This window comes from Grus americana, chromosome 26 (assembly GCF_028858705.1).
Source record: "Grus americana isolate bGruAme1 chromosome 26, bGruAme1.mat, whole genome shotgun sequence".
NCBI classification, from domain to species: Eukaryota; Metazoa; Chordata; class Aves; order Gruiformes; family Gruidae; genus Grus; species Grus americana.
Window position 1 is genome coordinate 4,320,287 of NC_072877.1, and position 27,788 is coordinate 4,348,074.

At 59.3% G+C, this 27,788-nt stretch overlaps 1 protein-coding gene across 4 annotated transcripts; it reads left to right on the forward strand.

Annotated features, from left to right (window-relative positions):
* Nucleotides 1-3,783: 3,783 nt before the first annotated feature.
* Nucleotides 3,784-27,550, forward strand: PLEKHA2 (pleckstrin homology domain containing A2). Of its 4 annotated transcripts, none has more exons than XM_054804715.1 (12): nucleotides 3,784-3,865; nucleotides 9,533-9,696; nucleotides 10,717-10,773; nucleotides 12,701-12,749; nucleotides 13,820-13,917; nucleotides 17,744-17,890; nucleotides 20,869-21,015; nucleotides 21,182-21,250; nucleotides 21,402-21,472; nucleotides 22,476-22,539; nucleotides 23,527-23,604; nucleotides 24,036-27,550. In XM_054804715.1, exons 2-12 carry the CDS (start codon nucleotides 9,556-9,558, stop codon nucleotides 24,375-24,377), a joined length of 1,263 nt encoding a protein of 420 aa, XP_054660690.1. In that variant the 5' UTR covers nucleotides 3,784-3,865; nucleotides 9,533-9,555; the 3' UTR covers nucleotides 24,378-27,550. The 4 variants fall into 4 exon arrangements, with proteins under 4 accessions (XP_054660690.1, XP_054660687.1, XP_054660691.1 ...); XM_054804712.1 differs by lacking the exon at nucleotides 3,784-3,865 and adding an exon at nucleotides 4,764-4,902; XM_054804713.1 differs by lacking the exon at nucleotides 3,784-3,865 and adding an exon at nucleotides 5,823-5,959.
* Nucleotides 27,551-27,788: the final 238 nt, after the last annotated feature.

A 27,788-nucleotide genomic window follows, 5' to 3' on the forward strand; every position in this document is an offset into this window, starting at 1 on the left:
TTATTTTCAATATACGATGCTTACGAATGTGAAAGCATCCGCACCGAGCCAAGCAAACGCCGGTGCTCTGCTTGCTGCGGTGGCCGATGGCATCTGGGGGACACCCATCCAAGGAGCGATCGGCCAGGCGTGGGGAGGCTCCTCTCCCCCCACGCAGCTCAGCACTCGCTGCCCAGCAGCGTTTTGGGGCTGTCCTGTGCACGGGGGCTCCTCGGGGCAGCGAGGTCGTGGGTGAACCCTGCCGGTCCCGTGGTTTGCAGAGGGGAGCGTTGACGTGCGGCTTGTTCTGAGGTCTAGGGCGGCTGTTCGCACAGCTTAAAGCTCTGCTAGAGACCCCCAGGAGTGCTCGGTGCCGCTTTGTTTTGTAAGGGAGAATGGTAAAAGCAAGTGAACAAGGGTGAGGAGGAAAGAAAGGGGAATGACGAAGGGAGGAGAGAGAAGGACGGCCAGGAGCACGGGGAGGAGAGTGGGAATTTGACTGCAAGAAATGTAATGCAGGGCAAGCCAGCAAACTGCTGACTGAAAGCCCAGCCGCTGCTCCTCCAGCAAAGCAATCTGCTGGGAGTTTCCCTTAGTCATAACACAAGAAAAAAGGGAACAGGTACTGAAACCGAAAAGAGCAAGTTCAAACAGAAAAAAAAGAAATAATTCAGCATGCTCGGATCCAGCCGTGGAACTCCCTGCTGCAGGATGCTACCGAAAAAGAGACCTCGTCGAGTGCTTGGAGGATAAGAGGGTCAAAAGTCCTGGAGAACGTGGATATGAAGTCTTGTGAGGGTTAACACCAACCAAGAGGGATGCTTGACTGCTGCCGCTAGAGGGGAGGCTTTGGAAAGCAGAGTATTCTGTGTCTGCTGTGGGCCCTTCTCCTTCCCTGGGGTACACGAAGGATGTTTTCATGCGGGGGACCCTGGATGCTGGTGGGACCTCCAGAGGAGAAACATTCCCTGCCCTGGGAATCCCCTCGTGGCCCTACCTCTGCTAATGGGGTGTCTGCGAGTTCAAGGAGCTGCTCGCACCCCCAGACAGTCTACAGCAGCACAATGCATTGAAAAATACAGGAGGAGAACTGAAAGACTCTCCAAATAACGGAAGAGCAGCAGTGTGACTAGCTGCCGTGTGACTGTGCCCATAGAAAACAGAGCTGCTTCAGATCCAGGCTCTGGTGCAAGTCACAAGGTCTGCGAGAGATGCCCCAGTATAAAAATACTCTATGGAACAGTTTAGTCTTTGCAAAGCAGGCAGGGATGGGGAGGGGGGGAAAAGACAGCGGCTGGCAGGGCAAGGCTAGAGAGAGGTCCCGTGAGAAATGCCGGGAGCAGGCGGTGGGGTGGGAGGACACGCGTGGGACGGACAAGGGTTGTGGATGGGTGTGGGTGAGGCTGTGCTGAAATCCCAGCACGGAAGTTCCGCGTCTTGTCTCTGCTGTTGTACCTGCATCTTGGTGCGCGTGTGCCGTGTGGTGACGCTGAGCCTGGTCCGCACAGGCGCAAACGCGGGTTTAAGTGGGCAAGCGCTGCAGCGGGCTGGTGGGTATCCGCTGCCGAGACCTCCAGGGCTTGCCTGGACACGGTCCTGTCCTCACCCAGTGGAGCGGGCAGCCCTGCTTTGAGGCAGGAAAGTTGCTTTTCCAACCTCCTTGTTTTTTCTTTGTTTGCTTATTTATTTATTTATTTATTTCTAATTATAACCCAGTTGCTGTGGTCTGCATTTCCATAACCGGTAGTTTTTCGTGTTTCAGGGTTTGATTCCTTTATAGCACCTTCAAAAGCTCTACAGTGAGTGCGTGGCACGCACTTTCAGACTCCGGCTCCATCAGTGTTTGTAGCTGGGCGAGGATGGGCTTCAGGGTCTGTGGCCGCCTGTGTGCGTGGGGAGGTGGGCAGCGCAAGGAGTACAGCACCAGCTGCCTTCAGGGATGCTCCTTCTCTTAAAAGGTACACGAGGGGCAATGCCAAAATCCTGCTCTCAGGCGTGCACAGCAAAAGGGGCATCCAGGCTAGAGCCACCCTGGGTGTAACTGATATCCACATAATATAGGCAATTATACGCAGTCCCGTCGGGGCTCCCCGGGAGAGTTGGCAGGAGGAGATGTGGAGGGAGGTAATCACTTCTTTTCTCCTGATGTAATTAATAAACGATGTGGTTTGGGCTGCAGCTTCTGGCAGGGCGTGTAGCTGGACTGTCCCCCAAGGGGGAAACCGTGGAGGGATGAGAGCGGGGAGGGAAGCTGCTCTCTGACATGTGGCCGTGGTCATCTGGCAGCAGCGAGGGGAGCAGCCGCGGCTGCAGAGCTGGACAGTGCGTTTAACGGCACCGAACGCTGTGCTTTGAACGAGGACAGATGGGGGGGTGGCCCTTTCGGGGTCCAACGGGAAATTTCTGGAAAAAATAACCTCTTGTGCCAAATGCTGGGATAGCACGACTCACGTGGTGTCTGTGAGAGCAGGGCTCCCTTTGCACCCTCGGCGGTGCCGGCAGCACCAGGGTCGGTTTCACCCACGCTGGGAGAAAGTGCTTCGGGGCCAGATGCAGCTCCAGAGAGAAAGCGGGGACTTTCCGAGGGTGCAGCCGCAGGGAGCCCACGCTGTCCTGGGTGACACGGGGAGGGGGGAGAGCGAGTGTTTTCTGCTCCCCAAAACCACCCTGAGCTTCGGCAGCAGCTTTCCCAAGAGATGCTCCTGCAGGAACTGTGACCCAAACTGGGCGGCTCGTCTTCATTCAATGCCGCTCTCCAGCACGTGCTTAAGAACCGAGCGAGAGCGAGCCCTCGCCGGCTGAGCTCTGGTGCGCAGTATCTGCGGCGGGCTGAGGCTGCTCTTTGCTGTGACAGACTGTGGTTTCATCTGCTCCTGGGGCGGTGACATGGGCCCCGGGGCAGAGTCACAGAGAAATGAACACACATGGCTTCAGTAACAGCGTTTGGGCAATCTTCTGCAACATGGAAGGGGGAAGAAAAAAAACCCCAACTTTGTTCTAAAAATGACCTAGGCCATAGGAAATGCTGGGGGTTGAGGCAATGTGTTTATTTAATAACACTTTGTACGGCAAGCGCTGAACAGTGTGCAATTGGTCTGGGGGGGGGGAAATATCTTCAAATGTATAGCACTGGATCCTCAAAACTAGAGGCTTGGCTTTAAATGAAAAAACCACCTTCAGAAACACCAGCAGTGAGGGGCACGGAACTGGAGGTTGGGGTCATTTGCATTGCCTGGAAGCGAGCAAAGCTGGTGACAGTCCCTAGAGAAGGACTCTGCAGAGCCGACCCCTGCGGGGGGGGGGGGGGGGGGTGGGAGCACCACTGACTTTCCATGGCTAAATCGGCCCGATTTAGGCAGGGACCTTTCGGGTGCGGGTGACAAGCTCAGCCGATGGACTAACAAACGACTGTTTGATGCAACCGCGAGGTTTTCTGGGTGACCAGGCAGCATCAATTATTAACTCCAGGCTTTATTCGTGCAACTTTCTCAGGTGAGGAGGAACCACAGGGCTGTACGAGCCCAGGCGCTGTAGCACACGAATAACCGCTTACAGATTTCACCGCTGGCTCATCCAGAGACCTCACTGCTGCGAGGGCGTCTGCAGAGCTTTGGGGTGCGCCATGGTTTGGCCACCCACCGTAACCGCTGTGTAACACAGCAGGGTTTGCCCCTCTCGCTCTGTGAGGACGATCTGCCAACTCCACCGGGCGCTCGTTCTTTGCCAGCAGCGCTGCTGTTAGTGCCGCAGTGGGTTCACACGGTCTGGGCTGGAGCTCATCCTCCCCTGCCTTCCTCCTGCCTGCAGTGCCGGCTCTGAACTCTGCAAGTCAGTGTACGTGCACAAGTGGAGAGCTGGGTGCATCCTCCGGCTCGTTTGAAAACACGTAAGCACTTACAAACTGCTACTCGGGGAAAATTCACAGGTGTCGTCGGGTTGGCAGGATCTGGATCTAAACTGCTAACAAAAATGGTGGCGTCCGGTCGTCACCCGAGATGCACACCGCTCTCGCCCGCTTGCTTGTGTTTGCTGAGATGCTGCTGGGTTTGACATTTCACGCCGTAATAAGGCCGTGGGAGTGGGGAAAGGTTTTGTAACGCAGTAACGATGCCCCACGTGGTCTGGAAGCCCTGGGAGTTTTGAGTTTGTGTCAACACGAGGACTAGCTATAGAGCAGGACCACTGGAGCGTGCCTACCCTTAGAAACTTCTCTTGCATGAGAATCCACTTGCTATTTTGAGCATCCGAGCCAGCAGCGCAGGCGCTGCTCACCTGGCTGCGGTCGTGACTCCTGCTCCAGGCACGGTCCGGGTCAGGGTCTCTGGTCTCAGGGGGGGCAGTTTCACGTGGCGGGGACGCAGCCGTCCCCGTGGGCCCTGAGGGGCAGCTCACAGGACAGGCCTGGGAAACTCATCACCGAAGCGTCCCGGTGACGGGGCAGGAGCCGTTCGGAGGCTGTTGACTTGCTGAGCAGTTTTGTGTCGGGTTTTGGGGGGGGGGGGACAGGACTTTTGCCAGGCAGGACCCGAGCCCAGGGGGCAGGGCGGGGGCTCTCGGAGGAGCTCCCCCACCCCGAGGCGAGGTGCAAAGCTCATGGGCGGGGACGGGGACCGGGCTGACCCCAGCCCCCCTCCGCGGCGGGGACCCCACGGCGGCTGCCCGGGGGCGGCTGCAGGTGCGCGGGGGCGGGGGGGGAGGCGAACACCCACCGCCCCACGGAGCCGCCCGGACTCCCCGTACTCACATCCGGGGCCGGGTTTGCTAATAGGAGACGTAATTAACCCGGAAAGAAGCCACGGCGGAGCCAGAGGCACACCCCCTCCGCCGCCCGGCCCTCTCCCGCCGCTCGGCGTGCGCGGATCGCCCGCAGCCCCAGCGCTCCGCCGGCCATGCGCGGGGGGCGCAGCCCAGGGACGCCGCGGGGTGAGTGCTGGGAGCGCGGGGCCACGCGTGTCCGCGAAGCCGCCGTCCCGCCCGTGGGTAGCGCTCCCTCTCGGGCGCTTCTCGGAGGACCCCCGCGGGGCGGGTTGGGGACCCCTCGCTGTTCCGTCCCCATCCTCTCTCCGTTCCCCACCCGCGGGGGTGGGGTGGGGCTGCCCGGCAGGACTCCCACCCCCACCTCCGAGAAGGGGCTTCCCCGACCGCGGTGGGGTCGGAGCGGCCGGAGGCGCCGGTGCTCCCCGGGAGCGGGCTGGGAAGCGGTTGTGCCTGCGGGCAACCGGGGGTCCGGCCCGAGGTGGAGCAGCCTTCGTGGGGCTGACCCGTTCGGTCCGGGCTGTGGCAGAAAGTCCTGCCTCGGCGGCTGGAAGCATCCGTGCTTCACCGGGTGGGAAGAGGCCTCCCCGCAGCGGTGCGGGTCGTTTCTGCTCGGAGCGAGGGGTAGCGAGGGGATGGAGAGGGCTGGAGGTAGGGAGGGTTGCTCCTGGTTTGGGGAACGGGGCGTCCCTGTGGGACATCTGGGGTGCTGCACGCCTTGTTCTCGGGGTCTGTGGGATTGGGAGCAAACGTGCGGGCGTGATCTGGGATCTGCAGCTATTCAGAGTGTGTTTCCCTGACTGTTTTTCTGTGGTGAGATGAGGAAGCGTATCCTAGCTGCTCCTAGCCTGCTTTTCAACAGGTTAATTATTTCATTAAGGCAAACGTCTGGAATTAGCAGGAGTTAGTTGCTGGGCTCTGCCTACACCGTCTGTCTCATGTGTCAGCTGCCGGATAGACGTTGGCAGGGCGAAGTCTGGAAACTCCTTTGCGAGGCCAGGTAAAAGGAAGTAGGGTTGCAACTGCTGCAGCTCGCAGCCATCGCCCTGCGCGGCCGCGGCTGTCTCGGCGCTGTGTGGGGGTAGCGGGCATCGCAGCTTGGAGCCCTCGTGAAACGGGGGTGGTTGGCCTGCGCCCCAACTGGCACCGGGGCAGCTCAGACAGACAGGACAGAGGAGGAGGAGGAGGAGGATGCCGTGGCTGCCTGCAGGTGCAATGGAGTGAGGTGGATACTCTGAATGTCAGATCTCCTGTTGCCTTGGCTTTTTCTGCTCCGGGTTTCTGTGGGTTGTGCTCCCGTGACTGCGCGATGAGTGCCGGGAGCAGGACAGAGCAGGGCACGGGCAGCCGTGATGGTGTGGTGAAGCGCTGGCGTCCTGGGGGTGCTTCCTGGAAAGTCTGGCTGTGTGGTGGCACACGAGGCCTTTGAGCCAGCGGTGACCGCGGAGGGGGGCTTGGGTGCTGTTGGATGGTGTCTCCTGCGTCCTCCCGGGAAGCACTTACCTGTATCTTGGGAGGCAGGCGAGAGGGTATTTTTTTTCTGTAAACCTCCTAATTGCTCTTGTCATCTCATTAACTGAACCAGAAAAGGGTTGTCCTTTTTGGTGGGATGTTATGACTCTGAAAAAGCTGGGAAGTCAGTTGCTTTAGTGATGGGGAAGAGTCCTGGAAGCCTCCGATGTGCTTCACTGCGAAATGGCATACGTTCCAAAAGGGGATCTGGTAAAGAGATCCTGAGGGCCTGATTTGGTGCAATGCTCAGGAAGTTCAAGTTGTCGTTGAATGGCAGGTCAGCTTCCATGAATCAGGCGTGGGCATCATCCGTAAATCATAGCTTCTGGTGCCAGTGTGATGTCCGTCCTGTTTCCATAAAGGATGTCCTCTGAAGCTGGAGCACCTCCTCGCTGTGAGGCCCTCAGGGACTCATCTGCACTTTTAAACGATGTTGATTTTCTGCGAGGTCCCTCTTATTCTCCCCCTCAGGTTTAGTGTTGTGTCCTTCCTACAGCAAACACAAGTTTGGGTCTCGCATTGAAATATTTTGTACTTGGACTTTATGAAGCGCTGTATAAATAGTAAACATTAGTGCAAACTAAGCATTTTCTGGCCTTCCTGGAGTTTCTGAGCAGGAGGACCAAATACCCATACACTGGTGGAGCTGAAGATGCTGCTTTTATCCTTTTCCTATAGAAAAGTGCAGTTCTCAGTGGCTGCAAGACAGATGGTTCATGTCCTGCAGGCAAGGGATGGGGAGCTCGGCTGGCTGGAGGGACCACGGTCTAGAGGGCAGAGTTTGCAGCGGTTGCAGTCTCTTCTGCCCAAAGGTTTTTGCATATGCGAGTGCAATCCAAGGTCAGCTCGCACAGAAGAGTTGAGCTGGTCTGTGGGCTTTCAGCTGAGCCTGTATTAATTAAGGATGGCGGGGGGGAACGTAGGGAGTCCCAGAAAGTGTCCCGTGGGTCTGGCACCGCAGCCCCGAGGGGCTGGGGACTCGTCCCTGCGCTGCCTGCGGCACAGCTCGGCTCTTTCTCATCCCTCTCGTAAGCAGAAATCTCTGGACTTTTATTAGCAGCAGGAGGAAGAGATAATTTATGAGGCCTGGTCTGAACGTGTCGGTATGGTTGAAGGCGCTTGGGAATCTGCTTTCTGTGTGCTTCCCCCCCGCCCACAAATGTAACCCCACAAAAAAGCAGTAAAATGTGAAGTGCCCACATACCCCTTGCATCAGGCCAGACGTGTTTGTTTTAAAACAATCTCTTCTACTGAAGCAGTACGATTTCCCTCTTAGAAAAGCCCCGATACCCATCTCTGAGATGCTGGTGATAAACCTTGAGATCCTGACAACAGGTTGACTTGTTTTCTGCCACCTCTACCTTTGCAGCTGCACCACAACTCTTGCGCAACGCTTGCCTCTCAGGGCCTCACTCCACTGCAGCTACTCAGCTCAAAAATAGTATTTCCTCCTTTTCTGCATGAGATCTTTTATTTGTGCAGCCTCCACTTCTGGCACCTGCGCGAGTCACCCCTCTTCTACCGGACAAACCACACCAGGTTCAGCTCGCATCCTTTCGGTAACCGCTGCCTCCATCCCTGCCCGTCCACCCTCAGCCGTGGTGAGGGGGTTCTGCCCGGGCAGAGGCATGTGCCCTGCCTGCCCGCGGCTCTCGGTGCTGCTTTCCCCCTCCCTGCGCGGGGCTGGAAGTGAAGGTGCGGAGACCCTGTCTGCTGGGGCAGCCCCATTGCAGGGGTGCTGGGGGTCCCCTCCCCGTGGCTCTGCAGCCAGCTCTGCTGCGCGAGGTGGGCGGGAGCTGCTGCCAAATTAAAGCGGTGGCAACGCGCACCCACTCCCGCTGACTCAAAGCAGCCGCTGCTCCTGCGGGGTGACTTAGAGCGATGCTCGGGCTCCCCCACGTCTTGCACCCACGGGGGGACACAAGCAAAGCCCATTTACGGGCACCGCGGCTGCCGTGCTCTCCGGTCTGGCTGCTCGGGGCTGTCGTGCCCTGTGCCCGTGTTGGGGCAGGCTCGGCACGGCGTTTCTCCCCACTTCTGCAGCGGGGCTTTGTGTGGCGGCTGCCCGGGAGGTCGGCGTTGCAGCCCAGCTCTGCTCCCCTGCAGCTGCTGCGGCCGAGGTGAGCTCGGGGGAGACCTCCTGGCTGGGGGGCAGCGCCGGGGAGGGTCCGTGCCCGCGGCAGACCTGGTGACACAGCTTGGCCCCGCGGAGATGGGTCATTGTTTTCCCTGCTGACTCGGCATCCTGGCTACACACATTTTCTGCTGGAGTTGCAGATTGTTTTCCATTTCCTGGGAGTGTGCTCGGGCTCTCTCTAGCACGCAGTCTGCTTCGGGATTCTTTTTTGTTATGGTTCCCAGGGACTTGATGTCTCACGTCAAATCCTTTGTGGCTACTTTGGCCTCTCTCGACGGGCTGAGCTGCGGCACTGGCTGCCCCACGCTGCTGAGCTCTCCGGAGGGCAGCTCGATGGGACGTGACCACCGCTGTGACAGGAGCGGTTTGGGGCTCAGGGCTGCAACTCGACATTGGGCTGCTGCTGCTGCTGCTGCCCCGGGACACGCCGGTGGCCGTGGTACTGCCCTGTGCCACGAGAGCTCTCGGAGCCGTGCTGGCGAGCGTGTATTCAGCAGCGTGCAGTGATGGAGTCTGTCTGCAGCTCCCAGGTTTCCAAATTCCCGCAGTTCCTCGCTGAGCTATTTTGGTCCTGCTCGCTGGTCTGATCTGATCTGCCCTGCACCCGGGTCCGGCACGCTGGCACCCCTCTTGTCGCAGAGGCGTGCTGGATGACGGTTGGGTTTGGCAGCTCCCCGCAGCGCACACGCGCAGCGGTAGCAGTTTGACTTTGCTTTTCGTGTGTGAAGCCGCGGGGGCCTGGGAAAGGCAGCGGGAGGTTTGGGCAGGGTGGGAAACGGGACCTGCGGGAAGCTCTGCGGCCATGGGACGTGATGCGGAGGGGGGAGCTCCCTGGCCATGGTGGGGTTGGCGGCTCTCGGGGCTGGGGAGTGATGTGCACCTCTGTGAGGAGGAACAGGTTTATGCAAACGCCTCGATTTTCGGCAAGGGGAGGCAGCTATCCTGCTCGTTTGGGTCAGCCCTGGCAGGTTGCCCCTTCCCTCTCCCTCTTACGAGCTCAGGTGGGGGCTGAGCGACTGCGCTGGCATCCCGGCATGTCTGGCACCGACGGGTTGAGATGGCTGTGGGTGCAGGAGCAGCTAGCTCCCTGGGGTGCTGGGGCTGCGGGAGCAGAGCACCCACCTCTCCCTGCCTGTCCCCCCTCTGCAGGGTGATGTGAGAAGGAGCCCGGCATGCCGTACTTGGATCGACAGAATCGTATCTGCGGGTTCCTGGACATTGAAGAAAATGAGACCTGCGGCAAGTTCCTGCGGAGGTATTTCATCCTGGACACCCAGGCCAACTGCCTCCTGTGGTACATGGACAACCCTCAGGTAGGCTCCCGCGCTGGTCCCAGCTTCGCGCTGGGCACGTCCGTGAAGTTGTTAGCGAGTCTTTAACTGCATCTGGGGCTCCCCGCTGGGCTGCCCTGGTGGAAGCATCCCCTCCGGGTCCCCGAGGGAGGATGCTGTCTGCTGCATCAGTTGTCTGTCAGGGTCTCCTGTGGCTGAGTGTGGCCGTGACCACCCTCCAGCAGAACAACCCCCCCGTGACTGCCGTGGTTTCCAGGACTGCCCCAGCAGCAGGTTACACCACCAGGAGCCAGCGACACCCTGGAGGAGCCCGCAGAAGTGTTGTGGCAATGTGGGGTGTTATATCTCCCTTGTTTCTTAGCATAGAGACGGTGATAACAAGTAAGAGAAGAGGTTACCCTAGAAATACTTATCTTGGAAGTGGTGTCATGCAGCAAAAGCGCTTGCACCAGGAGCCAGGCGGTTGGGGCAGCTGGAGTCTGTGCGTGTCGTACCCAATATCGATGGGAGCTGCCCCAGCGCTTGCGGTCAAGCTCAAAAGAGCAAGAGCCAAAGCTGAGCTCTAGGAACACCATCCTGGAAACCCCACGGTGCTTGAGCACTGCTTGTAGGCTGGGGAGGCACCTGCCTTCCTGAAGAGCATCTCGCAGCAGATTCTTCATCGCCTTGTTAAAAGGGGAAGCGCCCGCCCGCCCGCAGCCTCCTGGCCGGTGTGAGCACAAACTCCTGCTCTCGGGCCGCGCAGGGGGGGTCGGAGCCCGTCTCGCACCTGAGGTGCCGCTGCACGGGGTGGTGAGCAGGACTGGCAGTTTGGAGTGGGACCCAGGAGGGTCCGGCACGCGGGTGCAGCACAGCGTGGCCGGTCCCAGCGGCACGTAGGGTGAAGATGAACCAGGTGCGCAGAGAAGAGAAGCGGCAAAGGCTGGCAGCGTGGCTGCTGCTTTTGCTGCCCGCCCCCAGTGACGCTAGATGACAGCCTGGCTCGCCTCTTCTGCGTTCTCCCTGTCGTTTGACTCCCATTGCTCGTTAAATGTTTTGCAGAACCTGGCTATCGGCGCGGGTGCTGTCGGATCTCTGCAGCTGACCTATATCTCCAAGGTAATGTCGGGATGGGACGGAGGGAAAACGAATGCTCCCTGTTGTCCCCTTATCTGTGCACCCTTCCCGGGAGAGGCGATGGTCCTGCCCGAGCCCATGTCGTCCTCCCTGGAACGGGAGCCTGACCTGTGGGAAGGGGGGAGCATCCCCCCAGCACGTCCCATCCCAGTGCTGGGACTGGTGTTCACCTTCACCCACGGACCGGCGCAGGACGGGCTGCGAGGTCAGGGCGTGGGAGGAAGAGGAACTGCTCTGCCGTGAGGAAGGATGCGGGGCGGCAGGGGCTGCGGGGATGGGAGCACGGTGTCGGTGCGAGCTGGACGCGGAGCTGGCAATCAGCACGGTGCTGCTGCCCCAGCGCCGGACCGAGCCAGGGTTTGTGTTCGTACCGCGGTGCCCCTCTTGCCTTGGCACTCGGTCCCCGTAACCCCGGCGCGGTGCCTCCCGCCGCGGGTCCCGCCGCAGCCCCAGGGCTGCGGGAGGGTGCTCGTCAGACCCAAAGGCGGCGGGGAGGCAGAGACGGTCCCAAGGTCCCCCCCACGATGGGTTCGGCAGCACCAGTAGCCATCCCCTGTGCTCAGAGGGCAGCGCCCTGAAGGACGAGACAGCGAGCTCGGTCTTCCGTGTCTCTTCATGGCGTTACCACGGGAAGGCGAAAATACTGCAGAAAATGACAACTGTTGCAGGGCCGGTGGTTGGAACGCGTGGAGCTGTGGCTGCGAGCGTGGCCGCAGAAAGTGGAGCTGCCACTGTCCTTTTCCTGCGAGCTGCCCCTCGGCCGCCGCTGCTGGGGGAGCGGGGGGCTCACGGCCGCCGGGTTCAGCTCCGTGTTGGAGCCGGATAAAGAATTGGACAGATCTCTCTGTTCCTGCTGAATCATGATTTATAAATTAAGCGCAGATGAAGCAACGCCGGGAGGTTGAGCCTTCCCCATTTTGAAAAGAGCCTCACTTATAAATTATATACATTTTAGTCTAAATGAAAGTTGCTGTAGGACAGCGTTTGGTCACAAACTGCAGGATTGGGTTATGCCAGCGGCTTTAACTACCAACTGTAAATACACCAGAAAAATGGAGGTTTGCTTGAGAAAACATATTTAAAGCATTATAGACTGGCTCTGAAGGAGGAAGCCTGTCAGAGTAAATACTCCATGAATGCTGCGCTTGGAGCCTCGGGGAGTATTATTCTTATATAAATGATTCCTACTCTTTAGGGAGAAACCACTGCTATTTTCCCTCAATTTTCTTAATTGCTGACAAGAGCAACTGTGTTAGTCCAGCAGAAACTCGCATTTTCAAGGCTTTTGAAAGCTTTCCGTTCTTTGCTTTACAGCGCAACCAGCGCCGGGGCGGGGGGGACGACGACAGCGGGAGATGAAAGCCCCATCTCCGCACTGACCTTCCCCTGGGGCCGCGTGTTCGTTGCCGCATGTGGTCTGCGTTACGTCCGATACGGGCCAGTTCCCGAGAGCTCGTGCAGCTGCGCTGCAGCCCCTGGGCTCGCGCCGTGCGTGTCGTCCTCGTGGGCACGGGATGTGCCGGCACCCCGGGGGTGGGAGCAGTGCCCCGCGGGCTCCCTCGCTGGCACACGGCAGGGCTCAGCTCGTTTGACTCCAGCTGGCTGGCTGTCCTTCTCCTCGTTTGCAGGGCTGGGGAAGGGCAGGCGATGGCTCCCCTCGGGCTGGAGCAGCTGCGGGGCGCAGTGTAACAGGCTGCGGCGTGCCAGCAGCCGGGCGCTCGCTCCTCAGCCCTGCCTTCACGCTGCAGCATCGGTGCCGGATGAACCGGGAGTGTGGACTGGGTTGGAGCTTGGGGAACACCAACTTCCCTACCGTCACGGGCACGTGGATGGAAGCTTCTAGCTCTTGTGCATGCCATTAGCGTGCACGGTTATCTTTAATTTTTTTCTTTAATTTGCTCTGTTGCAGGTTAGCATCGCCACCCCGAAACAGAAGCCGAAAACTCCGTTCTGCTTTGGTGAGTGAGGGGGACCCCGGCCCCCGGCGGGGCTCTGCTGGGGAGGACACCCCGCCACGGGAGGCTGCCTCCCCCATGAGCCCTCCCGGCTGCTGCCGTCAGACCGCGGGACCTGCCCGCAGCGTCCTTGCAGTTGGGCAGGGAAGGGGATGCCGCCGGCGCATGGCGCTTTGTGCCAGAGGGCCAGTGCCGGGCTGGTGTGAGCCACAGCCCCGTGTGGTGGCCCTGTCACTGTGACCCCCACACGAGATGCACGGGCAGAGCTTGGTGAGGGAGGCAGCACCCTGTGCGTCCCCTCCGTGACGGTCCCCTGCTTTTGCTGTGCTCCCGAATCCTTTCCGTGTGTCCCGTTGTGCTGCACTACCTTGTGCAATACAGGTTGGGTTTTTTGTTTTTTGGGGTTTTTTCCCTTTTTATTGCCTGCATGAGCTTCTGGTCCAGTTGGTGCCAGGAAGGGGTGTTTCGTATCCAATTCCCCCGCACCCCAAATGGTCTCAGCCCGACCCGCGCTGCCTCAGTGCCTTGTTTGCGAGCCATGAACTCGGGTTTAAAGCAGCAGAAATGACAGCGCAAGCACGTACTTGTCCCAAGGGAACGGTGTTGCCTTTGCAATACTTTACTACAAGGGATGTAGCCCGAGACAGAGACCAGAGCGCACAGCGCGTCCCCGCGCGGGGGTTTGCACCAGCATTTTGGATGAGTTAAAACCCAGGTGCTGAGCGAAGGAAGTCCCAAGGGGCCCTCAGATGCCCCGTGCAGGGGCTGACTTAGGCACTAGATTAAGTCTTAGTTTGGGCTATGCTGCAGCCTGGGTTTAAGCCTGGCTTCAGCCCTGCCCTCCCTCTGGTGCAAGGATCCAGCTGACCTGCTGCCGCGTCCCCCCTTCACGCTGAACGTTGGCCCCTCGGCCGCTTTTCCATGCGAGAGGTTACGAGACCGATATCTGCAAATCGCTCTGAGACTGGGAGTTGAGAGATGCTGTCTTGTTGATTTATTGTTTAATTTGTTTTAATAATGCAAAGCAGTGAACGGAGTTCCCTAACTCTTCTTTTCCTTCCCTCCTTTGATAGTTATCAATGCTTTATCTCAGCGTTATTTCTTACAAGCCAGCGATCAGAAGGACCTGCAGGACTGGGTAGAGGCGCTGAACCGGGCCAGTAAGATCACGGTAGGTTGCATTATGCTCGTCCCTGCTGTTGCTGTGTCTTGCCTTGATGGGCCGCTCGATAAGCGCCTGGAAGAGCTCTGCTTTTCCTTCTTGCTGGGCTTTCCTCCTCCGTCGCCTCCCTGGTCCCACCTGAGGAGCAGCAGTGGTGGTGGCCGGGCTGTCCCCGGCCGGCAGTGGGTCCGTGTCAGACTTGCCAGGCTTTCTTCCGCGTTAGTGCCAACGCTGCGTGGGGGAAGGATGGAAACGCGGCTCTCGGCCGGTGCCTGCAGCATCGGCTTGTCCTTCTGGAGCTCGCTCTGCTGCTGGTGCATCTCTCGTGTTGCTGCTGAGTGAAGCAGCTGTAATACGGGGCTGTAGCTCCCGAAACCCCCTCGTTCCCAGGGGAGCGTGCCCTGGTCCCTGGCACAGACACCCCAAGTTCTGCCGGCGCGCAGGGCCGGGCTGGTTTGGATCTGAGGGAGAAGCGCTGTGAACGGAGGAGGGATGCGCTGGCGATGCAAACCCTTTAGCGCGCGGGCTGGACGGCTTCGCTGTGCCTCCGCAAGAGCCGCGCGGTGACCCGCCTCAGGGGTGCGGCTTCGGACGGGAGGTGTTCCCTCCGCCATCCCCAGGGATTCTCCTGGTCTGGGTTTATTTTGCTGCTGTTTGCTCGTGCGTCTTCGCCCTCCCTGCCCAGCTGCTCTGGGGGACAGTGGTTGCATCCTGGGGATGGTCCCCATCCCCGCCTGCTCCGGGGCCGTTTCCCTCCTGTGGCTCTTGCTGGCTGAGATTTGCTCACAACCGATTCCTCGCTGCAGCTGTCAAAGGGCGTCTTTCTTGTGCTTCGATCATTTATTTACTCAATTTTTATTCTTCCTGGAACACTGGATCTTGTGACGAGGCGTAGCAAATGCCCCACGCTGCAGAGCGTCACGGAGCGGGTTGTGCCTGGATCCGAAGGGGTTTGTCTGCCATCTCCTCTCACTCGCCGGTGTGTTCGTATAACCGTAAATGAATGGTTGCTGACCCAGTAACTCCTGAAGTCTGTGCTCCTCAGCTGCCCGGTGCTCCTGGCGATGAGGGCTGATGCCGCGCTCCCTCTCGTGCAGCGGAGTCGGAGCACCGTCCGCACGCTGCGTGCTGCTCGGCTGGCGGTGCCCGTGTGCCAGGGGTCCGGTGGTCGCGGGACGGATCCCTGCAAAGGGTCAGGGACACCGCGGGCTTCTGCGTAGCTGCAGTTAGCAGCATTGCCAGTGTTTAATGCTAGCAGGGTTTCACTAGATTGTGCGCCGATAGCGTGGTGTTCATGGTTTGTGGACTAAATACAGGGAAAAATCATGATGAACAGTTTAGGATTGGGTCCTATCAGATAACCTTTTTTCCTTGCATTTTTTTGTTTACAATCACTGGAGTGCTGGGTTGTCTCTGTGGGAAACTCCTCTACAAGACCAGACCAGGCTTGTATTTTCTTTTTATATCTGCAAATACATTAAATGTGACAACCTCTGTGCCTGAAGCCACCAAACTGACTGCACAGGCTCTGGCTTGTACCTTCTCTTTTATGGGTTCGGGCGATATCGCCTGCAAAAAACCCACCTCCAAAACCAGGTAGGAGTTGTAGCCAGAGCCTGCCAGTGACGTTTGGCTAGGTGTACCGCCGGGGTCGTTACCTCCGGGATAATTGCCTCCAGGCAGCCCGTCCTGCTGATCTGCCGGGCTGGCTGAGGTGGGAGCTGGTGTGACGGTAGGAAGAGACGCATCTTCTGTTTCTGCAATAAACCACGGCGATTTTCATACCCTGATGTTGGCCAGCCCTTCCCGACTCTGGCTGTGTCCCGGCTGGCCGACCGGCTCATCCAGCCCTGCAGGGAGGAGTTCTTGCAGCTGGCTGGGAAACACAGGGCTACCGGGATGCGGGTGACGCTGCCGCTCTGCCCTGCGTGGGAAATCCCTCTCCCCACGCTGCAGCTTCCTGTAGGTCTCTTTGCACCTGGGTTTCCTTGGGCTGCTCTGACTTGCAGTGGCTTCGTCGCCTTGGCGTGGGCGGAGAGGCACGGAAGGGCATGGGGAGGCGTTCTGGCTTTCGGCTGGGCGTGGGCACCCACAAGCCTCTGGCCTTTGAGGGGTCTCCCTCTTCCCCTGGGCTCTGGTGGGCTCCTGGGCGCATGGGGTGCCTCGTACTCGTGTGTGCTCCGCGCTGGCCGAGCGGCTCGCTGCGGTGGGACAGGAAGGATGGGGCAGCGGTTCGGGTATTGCTCCTGGGGCAGAGATCCAGGTTCAGCTTCCGCTTCTCACGGAGACTTCTCCTCTGCTCTTGGCAAATGGGTTCCTGTGTTTCCTCACCCTGCACGCTGTCTCTGTAGCCAGGGCTTTCGTAGCTGAAGGCATGAGGCGTGCGGCCGGCTGGCGCGACCGTGACAAGGGACTTTGCTCGGCTTTGCATGACGAGGCTTGAGCTGGCGGCAGCGCAGCCCCGTGCCAGGCACCGAGCGGCACCTTCCCCCTCGCGCTGCTGCCTGCAGGGAGATGCAGCTCCTTCCCTCTGTCCCCGCCCCGCTGCCCGCGCACGCAATATCTCCGCATCTGCGTTGTGAAACCGTTTCCTCCGGCCGGGCGGCCTGTGGTGGCTCCCCAGCCTTGTCGCACACCCACCTCTTGCTCGCCCGCGTTGCCGGGGCAGGCGGCTGATGCTGCCGGTGCCCGTGGTGCTGGTGCTTTGCCCGGGACCGTGCAGCGCAGGCGTGCGGGAGCCTGCTGTGGTCTGGCTCCTCGCTGTCGCGGCGGTGGTGGTGTTTCCAAAGCAGGAAGCGATGGTGCCTGAATGTTCTGCCGCTGCCGGCCCCCTGCCCGCCGCTGCCTGCCCCGTCAGCCCAGCCTGGCTGCTGGAGAGCACGTGGGGCTCCGCGCGGGCAGTGTGGCCGTGGGGTGACCGCCGTCTCATCCTGGTGCAGCGCTCCTGGCCCTTCCTCCCCTCCTCCCAGACCTCTCCTCACTCTCCGTGGGTTTGTGAGGGTCTTAGCACCGACCTCTGCCCCCCACAAGACTTAAGCCTAGCCATGAGTCCAGCCGTCTGCCTCGGGGGGCGGGGGGGGGGACGCTTCAGAGCAGCCGAGAGCTCTGCTCTGCCCAGCCAGCATCTGATGCCTGGAGAGGACCGCGCGTCGCTCCCTGCGTGCTTCGGAGTGGAAGGCAGGAGGGGGGGTTGGAGCCGCAGACTCCGACATTAGAGAAATGGAAGCGCAAACTCAGGAAGGCAAAATTTGAAGCCCGTCTTTCTGTCCGGAGCCGGGTGCTGGAGGGAAGGAGCTGGGAGGGGGAAAGGGAGGATGCCGATGCTGGGAGCCAGGTCCCACAGCGTAGCCTCTGCCCCAGGGATGTGGGGCCGCTCGCAGCAGAGACGCAACCTGCCCGGCCGCTCGTTGCTGCAGGACACGCGGGTATTTGGCGTGTGAAATAGTGCCCGGCTGTCTGCTGTGCCCCTGCGGACGTGCCGCAGCTCAGCCTCGTTAGGCAGACGACAGCTCATCATTAAGCTCTAGCTCTAAGTGGAGCGGGGACAATTAAAGGAGCAAGTGTCCCACAAACGCATTGGGCTGCAGAGGCGAGTCGCAGACTCGTGAGGTGATGCTTAATTATTCACCACCTCTCATCTCCCATCTCAGTGCCTTCTGCAAACCGTCTGGGTGGGGCACACCCTCCTTAATTGGGGTGGCTTGTTCATTTTTTTTTTTTTAAAGGGACATAGCTGCATTTAGGCAGGAGGACAGAGACGATGGTGCCCGGCGCAGGCGTGGGGCTGCCCGGCACGGTCACGTCTGTGCCCTTCACCCCTTTCTTTCTCCCGTAGGTGCCAAAGGGTGGCAGCATCCCACCGGCCACGGAGATCGCAAAGCCGCCGGTGTTGCCCCAGGCCCAGGAGAGGAAGCCCCAGGTGGCTTACAAAACCGAGATCATCGGGGGGGTGGTGGTCCACACGCCCATCTCCATCAACCAGGTGAGCTGGCAGGATCCATGCACCGCCCCAAATCCTGGGGGTAAAATCCCCGCGACGTCAGCGCCCCGCTTTGGTGTCTCTGTTCCCCGTGTTTTAAGAGCAGCTCCTAATGGGGATAAGTAGAAAAGGTGGCAGCTTTCTCCGTGCGTAGCTGGGCGAGGGCATTCCCACCACACCCCGCTTTGATGTTTCCGCACCTCGCTGCCGGCGGCCCTTCGGCGCTTGAGCCGGGCTTTGAGGGGTCCCTGTCCGCTGGGTTTTGTGTCTGGCTCCTGCTGTGCTGTCGTTGTCCCGCCAGCAAAGGCGTGCTGCCTTCCGAGTCGAGCGGAGCGAGGGTGGCCGGGTCTGCAAATCGCTCGTGGCAAACGATACTCAGATTTCTGCTTTAGGAAGGGAGAGCGCAGGGAAAGCGAGTGTCGGGGCGTTGTTCTTGCTTTAGCATCCTGCTGTGCCCCGCCAGTACTGAGCAGCGCGATGGGTGGAGAAATACTGTTAATGCACAGCAGTGACGGGCTCTGTCCTTCTCCAACCCCGTGTCAGGGCAGCAGAACTTGTGGACGTGGGTCCCCCGGCGTGGCACTGGGGTGCGGGGGTCTGGGGGAGGCCCAGCCATGGGGCTGGAGGCAGTTGCTGGTTTGGGCTGTTGGGGAGACTGGTTTGCATCTCTGGACACCAGCTCGGTGCTCGCAAACCCTTCCCGCTCGGGTGTATAAATAGCTGCACTTAGCGCCCTGTAGCTCCTCTCCTTTGGCTCTGAAGTGTGATGTGAGGAGGAGGAGGGCACCGATCTGCTTGCCTTCCTGGCCATCCTCTACCATCCACCCGCCTATCCTGGGTCCAAATCCCCCGTGGGGTGCCTGGGGCAGAGGGACCCCGTGTTGCTGCCCCCATCAAAGCAGCCAAAGGGACCGAGCGGTCCCAGGCCGTGGCTGGCATCGCTTGCCGTGGCTCTGCATCCCCTTCCCTGGGCACGTGGCCCGGCACGCACGCGGCCGTTGGTGTCTCTCACTTTAGGGCGCTCGTCCGGGTCTGGGTGTCGCTTCAGCTCTTATCACTGGCAGCACTAAAAATAGAGCAGAGAATTAGATCATTGCAACGTTTTTTTGCTGGCAGGCACTTTTATGGCTTCGCCGGCTGCAGGGTTTGTCGAGAAGCGGGGTGTGGAGGTGCGCAAGGTGCAGAGGTGCGTGGAGTCGTCAGGCTGGCAGCCGTCCCCTCCCCGTACCGCTGCTCCGTGGGATGCTGCTGCACCCTTGGCCCTGTGCGTGGGGAAGGGCAGGGAAGGCTCTGCCTCCCCCCTGCTTCCCCGTGTGCCGGGCAGCCCGGCTGCCTGCTTGAGAGTCCTGGGACTTTTTGTTTCAGTGAGTTAAAGCTGCTCTTCCCTCCTGACTCTTGAGTCTGCCTCCCCCTGAGAGCCACGAGCTCCATCCTCAGCCCTCCCCCGATTTCTTTCTTTCACCGAGGGGTTTTTTAGAGGTGGTGCACGAGCTGCAGGATGATTTTCCGCTCTCTCGCTGCTTGCCCCGTGTGAAATGGCTATTCCTCCGCTGCAGCTTCCTGGGCGCGTCCGTGGTTTCCTGGCTCTGCCCCAGCCAGTCGGTGCTGCCCCTCAGCAGGGAGCCCCGCGTTCCGCCTGCACCCCCAGACCTGCCAGCAGCATCACCCCGGCCCCTGGGTGTAAAGCTCCCTATTGCAGCAGCATCCCCACCTCTGATTTTGGATGCGTATGGCTGTAACGCTCGGCGGAGCCGGCGCAGCCCAGGCGAGGGGAGCGGGAGGTTTCCCCTTCCCGGCACGGCTGGAGTTCTGCTCTGGTGCTTTCCGGAGGTGCCAGGCAGCAGTTTGGGGTCAGCCGAATGGCTGCTTGTCTCTGTCCTGAAGAAACCAAAGCAGCCTCTCAAAGGTGCTGGAGGGAGCAGCACGGGCAGGTCGCTGGTTAACCGCACCGGCAGTCGCGCTGGCGCGGGTGCCATATAAGGCTGACGGCGACGAGAGCCACCCCGGCTGCCATGGCAATTCTCAAACCTCAGCGTGGAGCTGGAGGAAGGGGTTGGAGGGACAGGGGGGAAGGAGATGAGCGCGGATGTTTCATCTCACCCATCCTCTGCGCCTGCCGAGGGGGAAGGGAGGGCGCTGCTGGGGGACGGGGTGGCGGCGGGGGAGAGGTGATGGTGGCAGCGGCGCGGGGGCTGGTCCTTGGGATGCGCTGGGAGATGCTCGGGATGAGCCGGGGGCTGGGGGCTGGGCGCACGGCCACGTGCACAGCCCGTCCGTGCTCGCAGCGGCAAGTGTGGTGCTTGGGGAGAGACAGCTTGGGGCCGGGGGAAGCGTGATTTTTCTACCTGAACTCCAAACATCACAGCTATTTCAGGGAGAATTTGGCTGTGAAAACGTGGAGCAGAGACTTTATGGCTTTCTTGAGTAGTTTATTCGCATGATATATTGCCTTCTCTGGTTGGAAAGCATCCCTGCTTTCTAACTTGGGTTTGTCTGGCTCCAGCTTCCAGCTGGTGGTTTTTGTTCTGCCTCCCTCTGCCAGATGAAAGAGCTCCTCGTACCTCGTGTTTCCCCCCCGAGAAGGTCTGTGGTGCAGTTGAGTCACCTCTCTGTGTTTGATAAGCCAGGCAGATGAGGTCCTTTAACTCCCCTGCTGCAAAGGATTTTCTTCAGCCCTCAAATCGCTTCTCCGGCTTTTCTGTAGCCTTTCCAATTTCTTAATGTTGTTTTTAACATGTGGGCGCCAAAAGGGCGAACAGTACTCGGGCAGCAGTCTGAAAAGCTGCATGCAACGAGATAAAATCAGCTCTCGACTCATGTCCAGGCATTGCAATTAGCCCTTGGCATGCAGCGCTGTGCTCAAGGCTCCCTTCGGGTTGCTTTGCCCTCCAGCTCAGACATCCTGCCTTCTAGCAAGGAATTCCCCGTCCCTCCTCTCCCCTGGCTTCCCCGGTAGGTAACTCTGTGCTCTGCGGTTGCAGAACGGCGGGCATGGAGGGGAAGGCAGCGACGTGGCCGCCCACCCGCTGCTGCGGCGCTCGCAGAGCTACATTCCCACCTCGGCCGCCAAGCCGCCCGCCGGGCCCCCCGTCCTCAAGAGCGGCTACTGCGTGAAGCAGGGGAACGTGGTGAGTGCCGGGGGTCCCCTGCGCCATGGCGGGGGGGGACGGACCTTGGGCTGCCTGGTCCCCGTGGGTCGGGGATGCTCCAGGGATGCTCTGGATGCAGGACCACGACAGCATGGGGAAGAGCGCTGGAGCCCAGCACCAAGCGGTTTCCTCCTCTTTTTTCCAGAGGAAGAGCTGGAAGCGTCGGTACTTCGTTCTGGATGAATTTTCCATCAGTTACTACAAGTGTGAGCAGGTGAGCAGCCCCCACCTGGGACCAGCTGCTCCCGAGCAGAGGTCTGGGGCTGTTGCCGTGCCGGCACGGGGGGCTCCGTGGGAGGCACATCCCAGTGCTGCCAGCCCCAGGGGCCAGCCAAGCCCATCACCGTCTCCTCTCGTCTCTGCAGGACAAGGAGCCCTTGCGTTCGATTCTCCTGAAGGACGTTTGCAAGACCCACGAGTGCCTGGTCAAGTCTGGGTAATGCTCCCATCCGTGTTTCCCTGCCGTAGCCCCAGGCTGTGCCGGGGCCGGAGCAGCCAACGGGAGCTCCGGCTGCTCCGGCTGCCGGTGGTAAGTGGCTCCCCGAGGAGCCGACCCGGAGGACGGCAGGAAGGAAACTCTGCTCCCTCCGTCGGGGAGCCCAGAGGGCCCCAAACAGCGGCCGCTGCTGCGGCGAGACAGTGCCAGGCTGAGCTGCGCTGCCGCTCGCTTTCGTTTCGCAACCCCGTAACCTAAGCATCGCCTCTTTGGTTTGCTTTTAAAAAATTTCTTCCCCTTTGGCTCCCCCCCCACCCCCCCCACCCTGAGCAGATCAGGGAAACGCGACTGGATGCAGGATATTGTCCGTCCCCTCTTCTCCTGGTGCTGATAGCCATCTCTGTTGGGCAGGCTGCTCCTACAGCTTATCTCCACAGATTAAGGAGTGTGGGGCCCCGCACAGTAAATACCGTGTCTGACAGAAGAACAAAGGTCTTTAAAGCAGCCAAAAGCCATATAGAGGTGTTTTCCTTAAACTAGCGCAGGTGGCTACACCGTGTCTCGGGAACAATTTATTGCAGCGAACGCTGATAAAAATCAAAGTAACTTGAAGACCTTGCAATGAAAAATGAATTAAGGAAACGAACCTCTCTAGCTGCAGTAAAAATATAATTTATTAACGTGTCTTTGAATTGTTTATTCTTAATAAGCATATAGAAAGCTCACATTTAAAATGAACTGTAAATGAGATGGTTTACGGGTCTGGGGAGGGGCGGGGGTTTGCCTGCAGACGGCAGAAGCTGGAGTGTGTGTGTAGCTGAAGGTCTCTGGGGAGCTGGCATCTTCTCAAAACCCTGATGAGATCCAGGGTTTGCCTTCAATATATTTTTCCCCAGCACAGTCTAGAGATGAGGATAAACATAGGATTTTTTTTTTATTATTTTTTTTTCCCCCATCCATGATGACCTGTGGGTAGTGACCGTCTCTTTCTCGCTGTTTCTAGTGACCTCCTGATGCGGGACAACCTCTTTGAGATCATAACGAGCTCCAGAACCTTCTACATCCAGGTGAGGCACCTGAGGCCGGTTTCATTTCCTGGCCATTAGGTTCAGCTCTCGACAGCTCGTGCGAGCCACGCTCCTGCCAACGGGCTGTTCCCCGGCCAGCGAACCCAAGCGGATGAGTTTAACAGCTTCGCCCGGCATCGGGGCACGGGCGGCGAGGGAGAACTGCCGGCCGGTTTCACTTCTCCCCTCGGGCTTATTTATAATAGCGGCTATTTGTGCAAGCGGGGGAAAAAGCGGAGACAAAAGCACAGGGTGATCTGATGAGCACCCCGAGCGCGCGGGGCTGTGGCTGCGCTCCCCTGCCCCTGCAGATTTGGCCAGCCCTCTCCGCGGTGCGCAGGGTATTTAAGGCGATCTCCCCGTTGCTGGCTGAGCGGGGCAGGAGGAGACAGCAGGCTGGGGATGCTGTGCACAGTCCGCTCGGCGCTTGCCAGACCCCTCGGCGCTTTGCGAGTCCCCGAAGAGCAGCCGTCGCGGCGTGGCGTGCTGTGGATGCACATCGCCACGTGCACGGGCAAAACCCCCAAACCCCGCTGCCCAGAGAGCGCGGCCCTGGGCAGGATGCGGACCCCGAGCTTCTGCCGGTGCAAGGGCAGGGGTGGCCGCAGAATGGTTTGGGTTGGAACTCTCTCCGCCTGTCTTCATAGCAGAGGTGCTCCAGCCCTCTGAGCATCTTCACGGCCTCTGGCCACACCCCAACATATTTTTTTTAATTATTTTTTTTCCCCTTAAATGCTTTATCCATTCTTGATATAAAAATGCTGCAATGTGGAAAGTGGCTCCCTTTCTGCAGGGGAAGATGGGGTGGTGCAATGATTATTTTTTTTTTTTTTTTTTTTAAGCACGGGTAAATTAGCAGCAAATATACTGGGAACGCCGGTAGCCTGTCCATCTGCGTTTCCACGCTTCGCTGCCGCGGGGATCGGTTCTGGCTGCACCGGGGGCTTGCAGAAGGCAAAGTCTCATTCGGGCTGGTGTGTTTTGCAGGCAGACAGCCCTGAGGACATGCACAGCTGGATCCGAATGATCACAGGGGCAGTCCAGGCCCTGAAAAACCGCCCGAGGGTAGGTCACGTCCTTCCCGCTTCACGTTTAGTGTCAAATGAAGATTATGCCAACGTACGAGGTATTTGTTCGGTGGCTGGTGTAAGTGCTCGGTTAGCCCGTTTCCAGGAGGAGATCCCTGTCCCCTCTGGGTTTGTTTACCAGTCACTGGAAAAGTTTCCTTGAAAAAGATCGAAAAGTGAGATTCAGCCATCGAACTGGACCTGCGTGAACCCTGCTCTGCTCCGAGGCACGAGTGACAGCCTGACCGATGGCAAAGGGCTGTTGAATTCAGACTTTGTTTGCTTAGTGGTTTTTGTTGGGATTTTTCTTCCCCCCCCCCCTCTTCTGCAGAGCGTGTAAAGAGCCCAGTCTGGTCCCCAGAGCTTTGCAAATTGCTCACAGCAAAAACCCAACCCCAGCCAGCGCTCACTCCGTGTCTGTCCTTGCAGGAAATGTCCTTCATGAGATCCACCTCCATGGTCAGGCCCGGGGGCTCCTCGGCCCCCTCCCAGCAGAGGCAGGCGGCAGAGGAGAGGAGAGCGCTGTGCAAAGCCCCCTCCACCTCCTCCTGGCAGCCCTGGACGCCGGTGCCGCAGGCGGAGGGGAAGCAGCCGGTGCCGGAGGAGGTGCCCGTGCCGAGAGACTCGGTGTTCGTGCCGGCCTTCACGGAGCGCGATGCCGGAGCCGCGTCGGGCAAGCGCGTGCGGCACAAGTCGGAGCCGCAGCATCTCAAGGAGAAGCCGTTTGCCTTCGACCTGGACGATGAAAGCATCCGGACCTCCGACGTCTGACCGGGTGCCGAGCCATCCCCCGGCTCCGTGTGCCGCCTCCCCGGCTGCCGGGGGTCCCGCGGGGTGGTTCGGGGTGCGCAGCCATGCCGTGCCTGGGATGGCCGGTCTCCACGCATCCGCTCAGCGCCTCGGACCGAGCTCACCCCGTCGTCTTGGCGGGGGTGAAGTGCCCCTTTCCTCCACTGCCGCCCTTCCCTGCCATACAGGATCCGGCTGGACCCGTGTCCCGGCACCCTGCTCTGCCGGGGAGGGGTCCCTGCCTGATCCTGCCTGGGCTTTGCCCTGGGTGCCTCTGTGTTTTGGAAGCCGCCTCCGGGCAGGGCGACCTGCGGGCACGTCGTGCTGCCATCGCTCGCTGCCATCGCTCGCCGCGCAGGGTGGGAAGCGCTGCTCCCCGGCACAGCCTGGATGAGGGGGCATCCTTTTCTGTAACCGCATAATTTCCCCCCCCTAAACCAAGCCTGGAGGAAGCGACAGGAGGTCTCAGAGGTGTGAAGGGCGGTGTGGCCTTTCTTATGTTTGGAAAAACATTTTTCTCCCCTTCTTGTGCTGCTCAGCCTTTCCCAGGCGGCTGGGCAGAGCCAGGGAGATGCCAGCCCGCAGCTGCCTGCACGAGGGACGTGCTGCGGCTTTCCCCAGGAGACCAGCTCTTTACACTGCCTGAGTAATGGTGTATCAACAAACCTGTTGGCTTTTAATTATGGTTTTTTTAATATCCGTGGCCAGTGTGAAGCCCCGGCACTGGCAGGCTTCCTGCTCAGCCCCTCCGTGAGCCCGGGCAGGCAGCCGGTGCGACGGTGGCTCCCGGGGTCGGGAGGATCCCCAGGTACGGTGTCGGTTTTGCACTGCGTACGTCCGGGCAGCAGCAAAGCCGTGCCCGGGTGGTGAAGTGCTTGTAGCAAAAAGCAACAAAAGCCGAGCGTGTAAATGAAACTGGGAAGACTTGTCCAGCCAACTCACCTGCTGCCTGCCTTGAAATGAAAATGAGCAGTTTTTAGAGCGATGTGAACTCGTCATTTCCATAACCAAATCGGCTCCTGTAGGAGGGGTGATAAATAGCGTGTAGAAAATTCAGGTATTCCCTAGGCAGCGAGATCGCCCGATAGCTTTACCGCCAGCTGTGTGCGGTACCGAGCGAGGACGCACCTCTCCGTCCTTGCTGTCAGCAGCGGGTTTTGTTGGTGTGGCTTCGGGAGAGCTGCGTCGAGCCCGCCCCGGCGTAGCTGCCGCTCAGCCCTGCGTTCGCACGCTCCCCTTCAGGTCTGACTCACCCGGACCCAAGGTGCCGGAGTGAGGGGTGTTTGCTGGGGCAGTGTCCCCGCGCCACGGAAAGCGGCACGTGTAGGAAAGCTTTAGCGCAAAATTGCAGTGAGCTGAAGCAAGAGCAAGCGAAGGCGTCCTTCGCACGAAGCTGCGGCGCCCTGCGGGTAGCAGCACCCTGCCTGGGTGCCGGAGCCCTGGGCAAGGCTGCAGGAGGTGCCGGGGCTGATGGACACGTGGGGTTTTAAATGCGCTTGCCTTGGCCAAGCTGCGCTGCCGTGTGCCGTGTCAGGCAAGGGCACGCTCTTTGCCATCTCAGATGTGTGCCAGCTGATAAATCCGGGTGGCCGGTGTGGGAATCGCGTTGCGAGCTTAGCGGCGCGTGGAGCGGTCTGGAGTTAACGAGGCTTCCCTTTACTGTGGACTGGTTACCTGTTCTTTTTTTCTTGTTCTTTTTTTTTGTGTGTGTGCGTGTGTACGTGTGTCATCACATGTTCTCTGCTCTGCAAAATCAGCTCAATGTGCTCCCCAGGAGCAAAAAATCTGGTTTGTCCCTGCCCTTTCCAGCTCTCCAGCTGTTTGACAGCTGTGCTTCAGCCTAGCTCAGGCTCAGCCTGGGATCAAGCAGAGCTTTAGCAGTTGAGCTCCGAGGTGTTGATTAGCCCAAGGGATTTTAACGAGTTTAAAACTGCATCTTCCTGCATCGATCCTCTCCTGTGTCGGAAGCCTGGGCAGGTGCAGGTGAAGGTGCCTTGGTGCAGCCTGGGGGGGTGGTGGCGGGATGTCCCAAATTTGGGGTAAGAGTGGCTCAGAGGGGCTTCTGTGGAGGTGCTGGAGAACACTGAAACTACGAAAATGAGTTGGGAATCGATGCAAACGGTACAGGGCGAGTGTTAATATTTGTTATTTAATTGTAGAAACCTAGATCATGCTGTTCCTTTTTCTTCTTTTTGCTTTATTTGCACTAGTGTTTGAATTTTATTATTATTATTTTTTTTTTTTAGGCTGACTTGCTGTTTGGCTCATAAAATGCTGTTTCAGAAGTGTTTTAGTAATTTGGTAAGCCCATCAATCGTAGAGTCGCAGCATTTGGTGATAGCGCTCTGACCTCATTTCTGGAGAACATCAAATGCAGAGGGATGGTGGTTACTTTGTGCAAGGCTTCAAAACCACGGAGTACCAAGTACTTTTGTTGCTCGATAATTGCAAAGTTTCCTCGGGCCTGGGATGGTAAAGCAGAAGCTCGTTGCACAATTAGGGTTAATTATCCAGGAGGAGAAACTACCAGTGGCTCCAGCACTCTTGCGACATTCCTGTTTCTCGTTCCCACCCTCCCCGCATCCCCAGGACGGCGTGAGGCCTGAGCGGCAGACCGAAACGTGTGTTCAAAGTCGAGCCGGGCTCCAGACCCATCCGTAACGCAGGCGGTGGCACGGGGAGGAATTTCTTCCATCCCCAAGGACCAGGCAGATGCAGCCAGCCCTTGACGGAGCTTTGCAGCGTTGTTTTAAAGCAAACTGCTGTCCCTTCACCTCTGCGGTTGCCTCCCGGCTCTCCCGCGTGGGGATGAATGTATTCCCCCCCCCCGCTCCCCGTTTGAAAGTGAAGCGTGTGCTGTGAGTTTCCCCGCTGTCCTGGGGATGCGTGCAGGTTCGAGGGATCTCGTGCGGAAAGAGCGGTGTGAGAGATGGGTTTGCTCTTCTCTATGAAAACGCTCAGGTGGTTTCAGCCATTTCTGCGAGTGCCGGCTGTGGATTTCAAGTGCTCTTAGGGCCGGGGTGCCTCACACGGGCGATGCTCCCCGACCCCCGCGGTGCCGGTTACCTGCCTCCCGCCCCTCGCTGTAAATGCTGGCTGCAGGAGATGGAACCCTTTTTTTCCTCCTCTGTTTTTAAATAAAGAAGGAAATCCCAGTTGCTTTTCCAGGCTGTCCGTTGGCATTGTGTATTTTGGGTAACGATTGCTGGGGTGGGGGGGGTGTTGAGCACCGTCCCTGCTGGAGTGGGGGGACAGGGCACAGCTGGGGGGGACCACGGGGACCACCGGCGGGTGCTCCCCCCACATGCAAGGGGAGCAGCCATCGTGCGCTGGGGGAGCTTTAGGGATGTGGCACGGAGCTGCCCAAGTCCTGCCTGGTGTCTCTTGTACCAC

Bases quoted from the DNA above. Each gene is read 5' to 3' on its own strand.
- PLEKHA2 (XM_054804715.1), top strand. From the start codon at position 9,556: ATGCCGTACTTGGATCGACAGAATCGTATCTGCGGGTTCCTGGACATT. The intron at 12,750-13,819 runs GTGAGTGAGGGG...CTCCTTTGATAG, and splicing joins GAAAACTCCGTTCTGCTTTG to TTATCAATGCTTTATCTCAG. The intron at 21,473-22,475 runs GTAATGCTCCCA...CGCTGTTTCTAG, and splicing joins GAGTGCCTGGTCAAGTCTGG to TGACCTCCTGATGCGGGACA.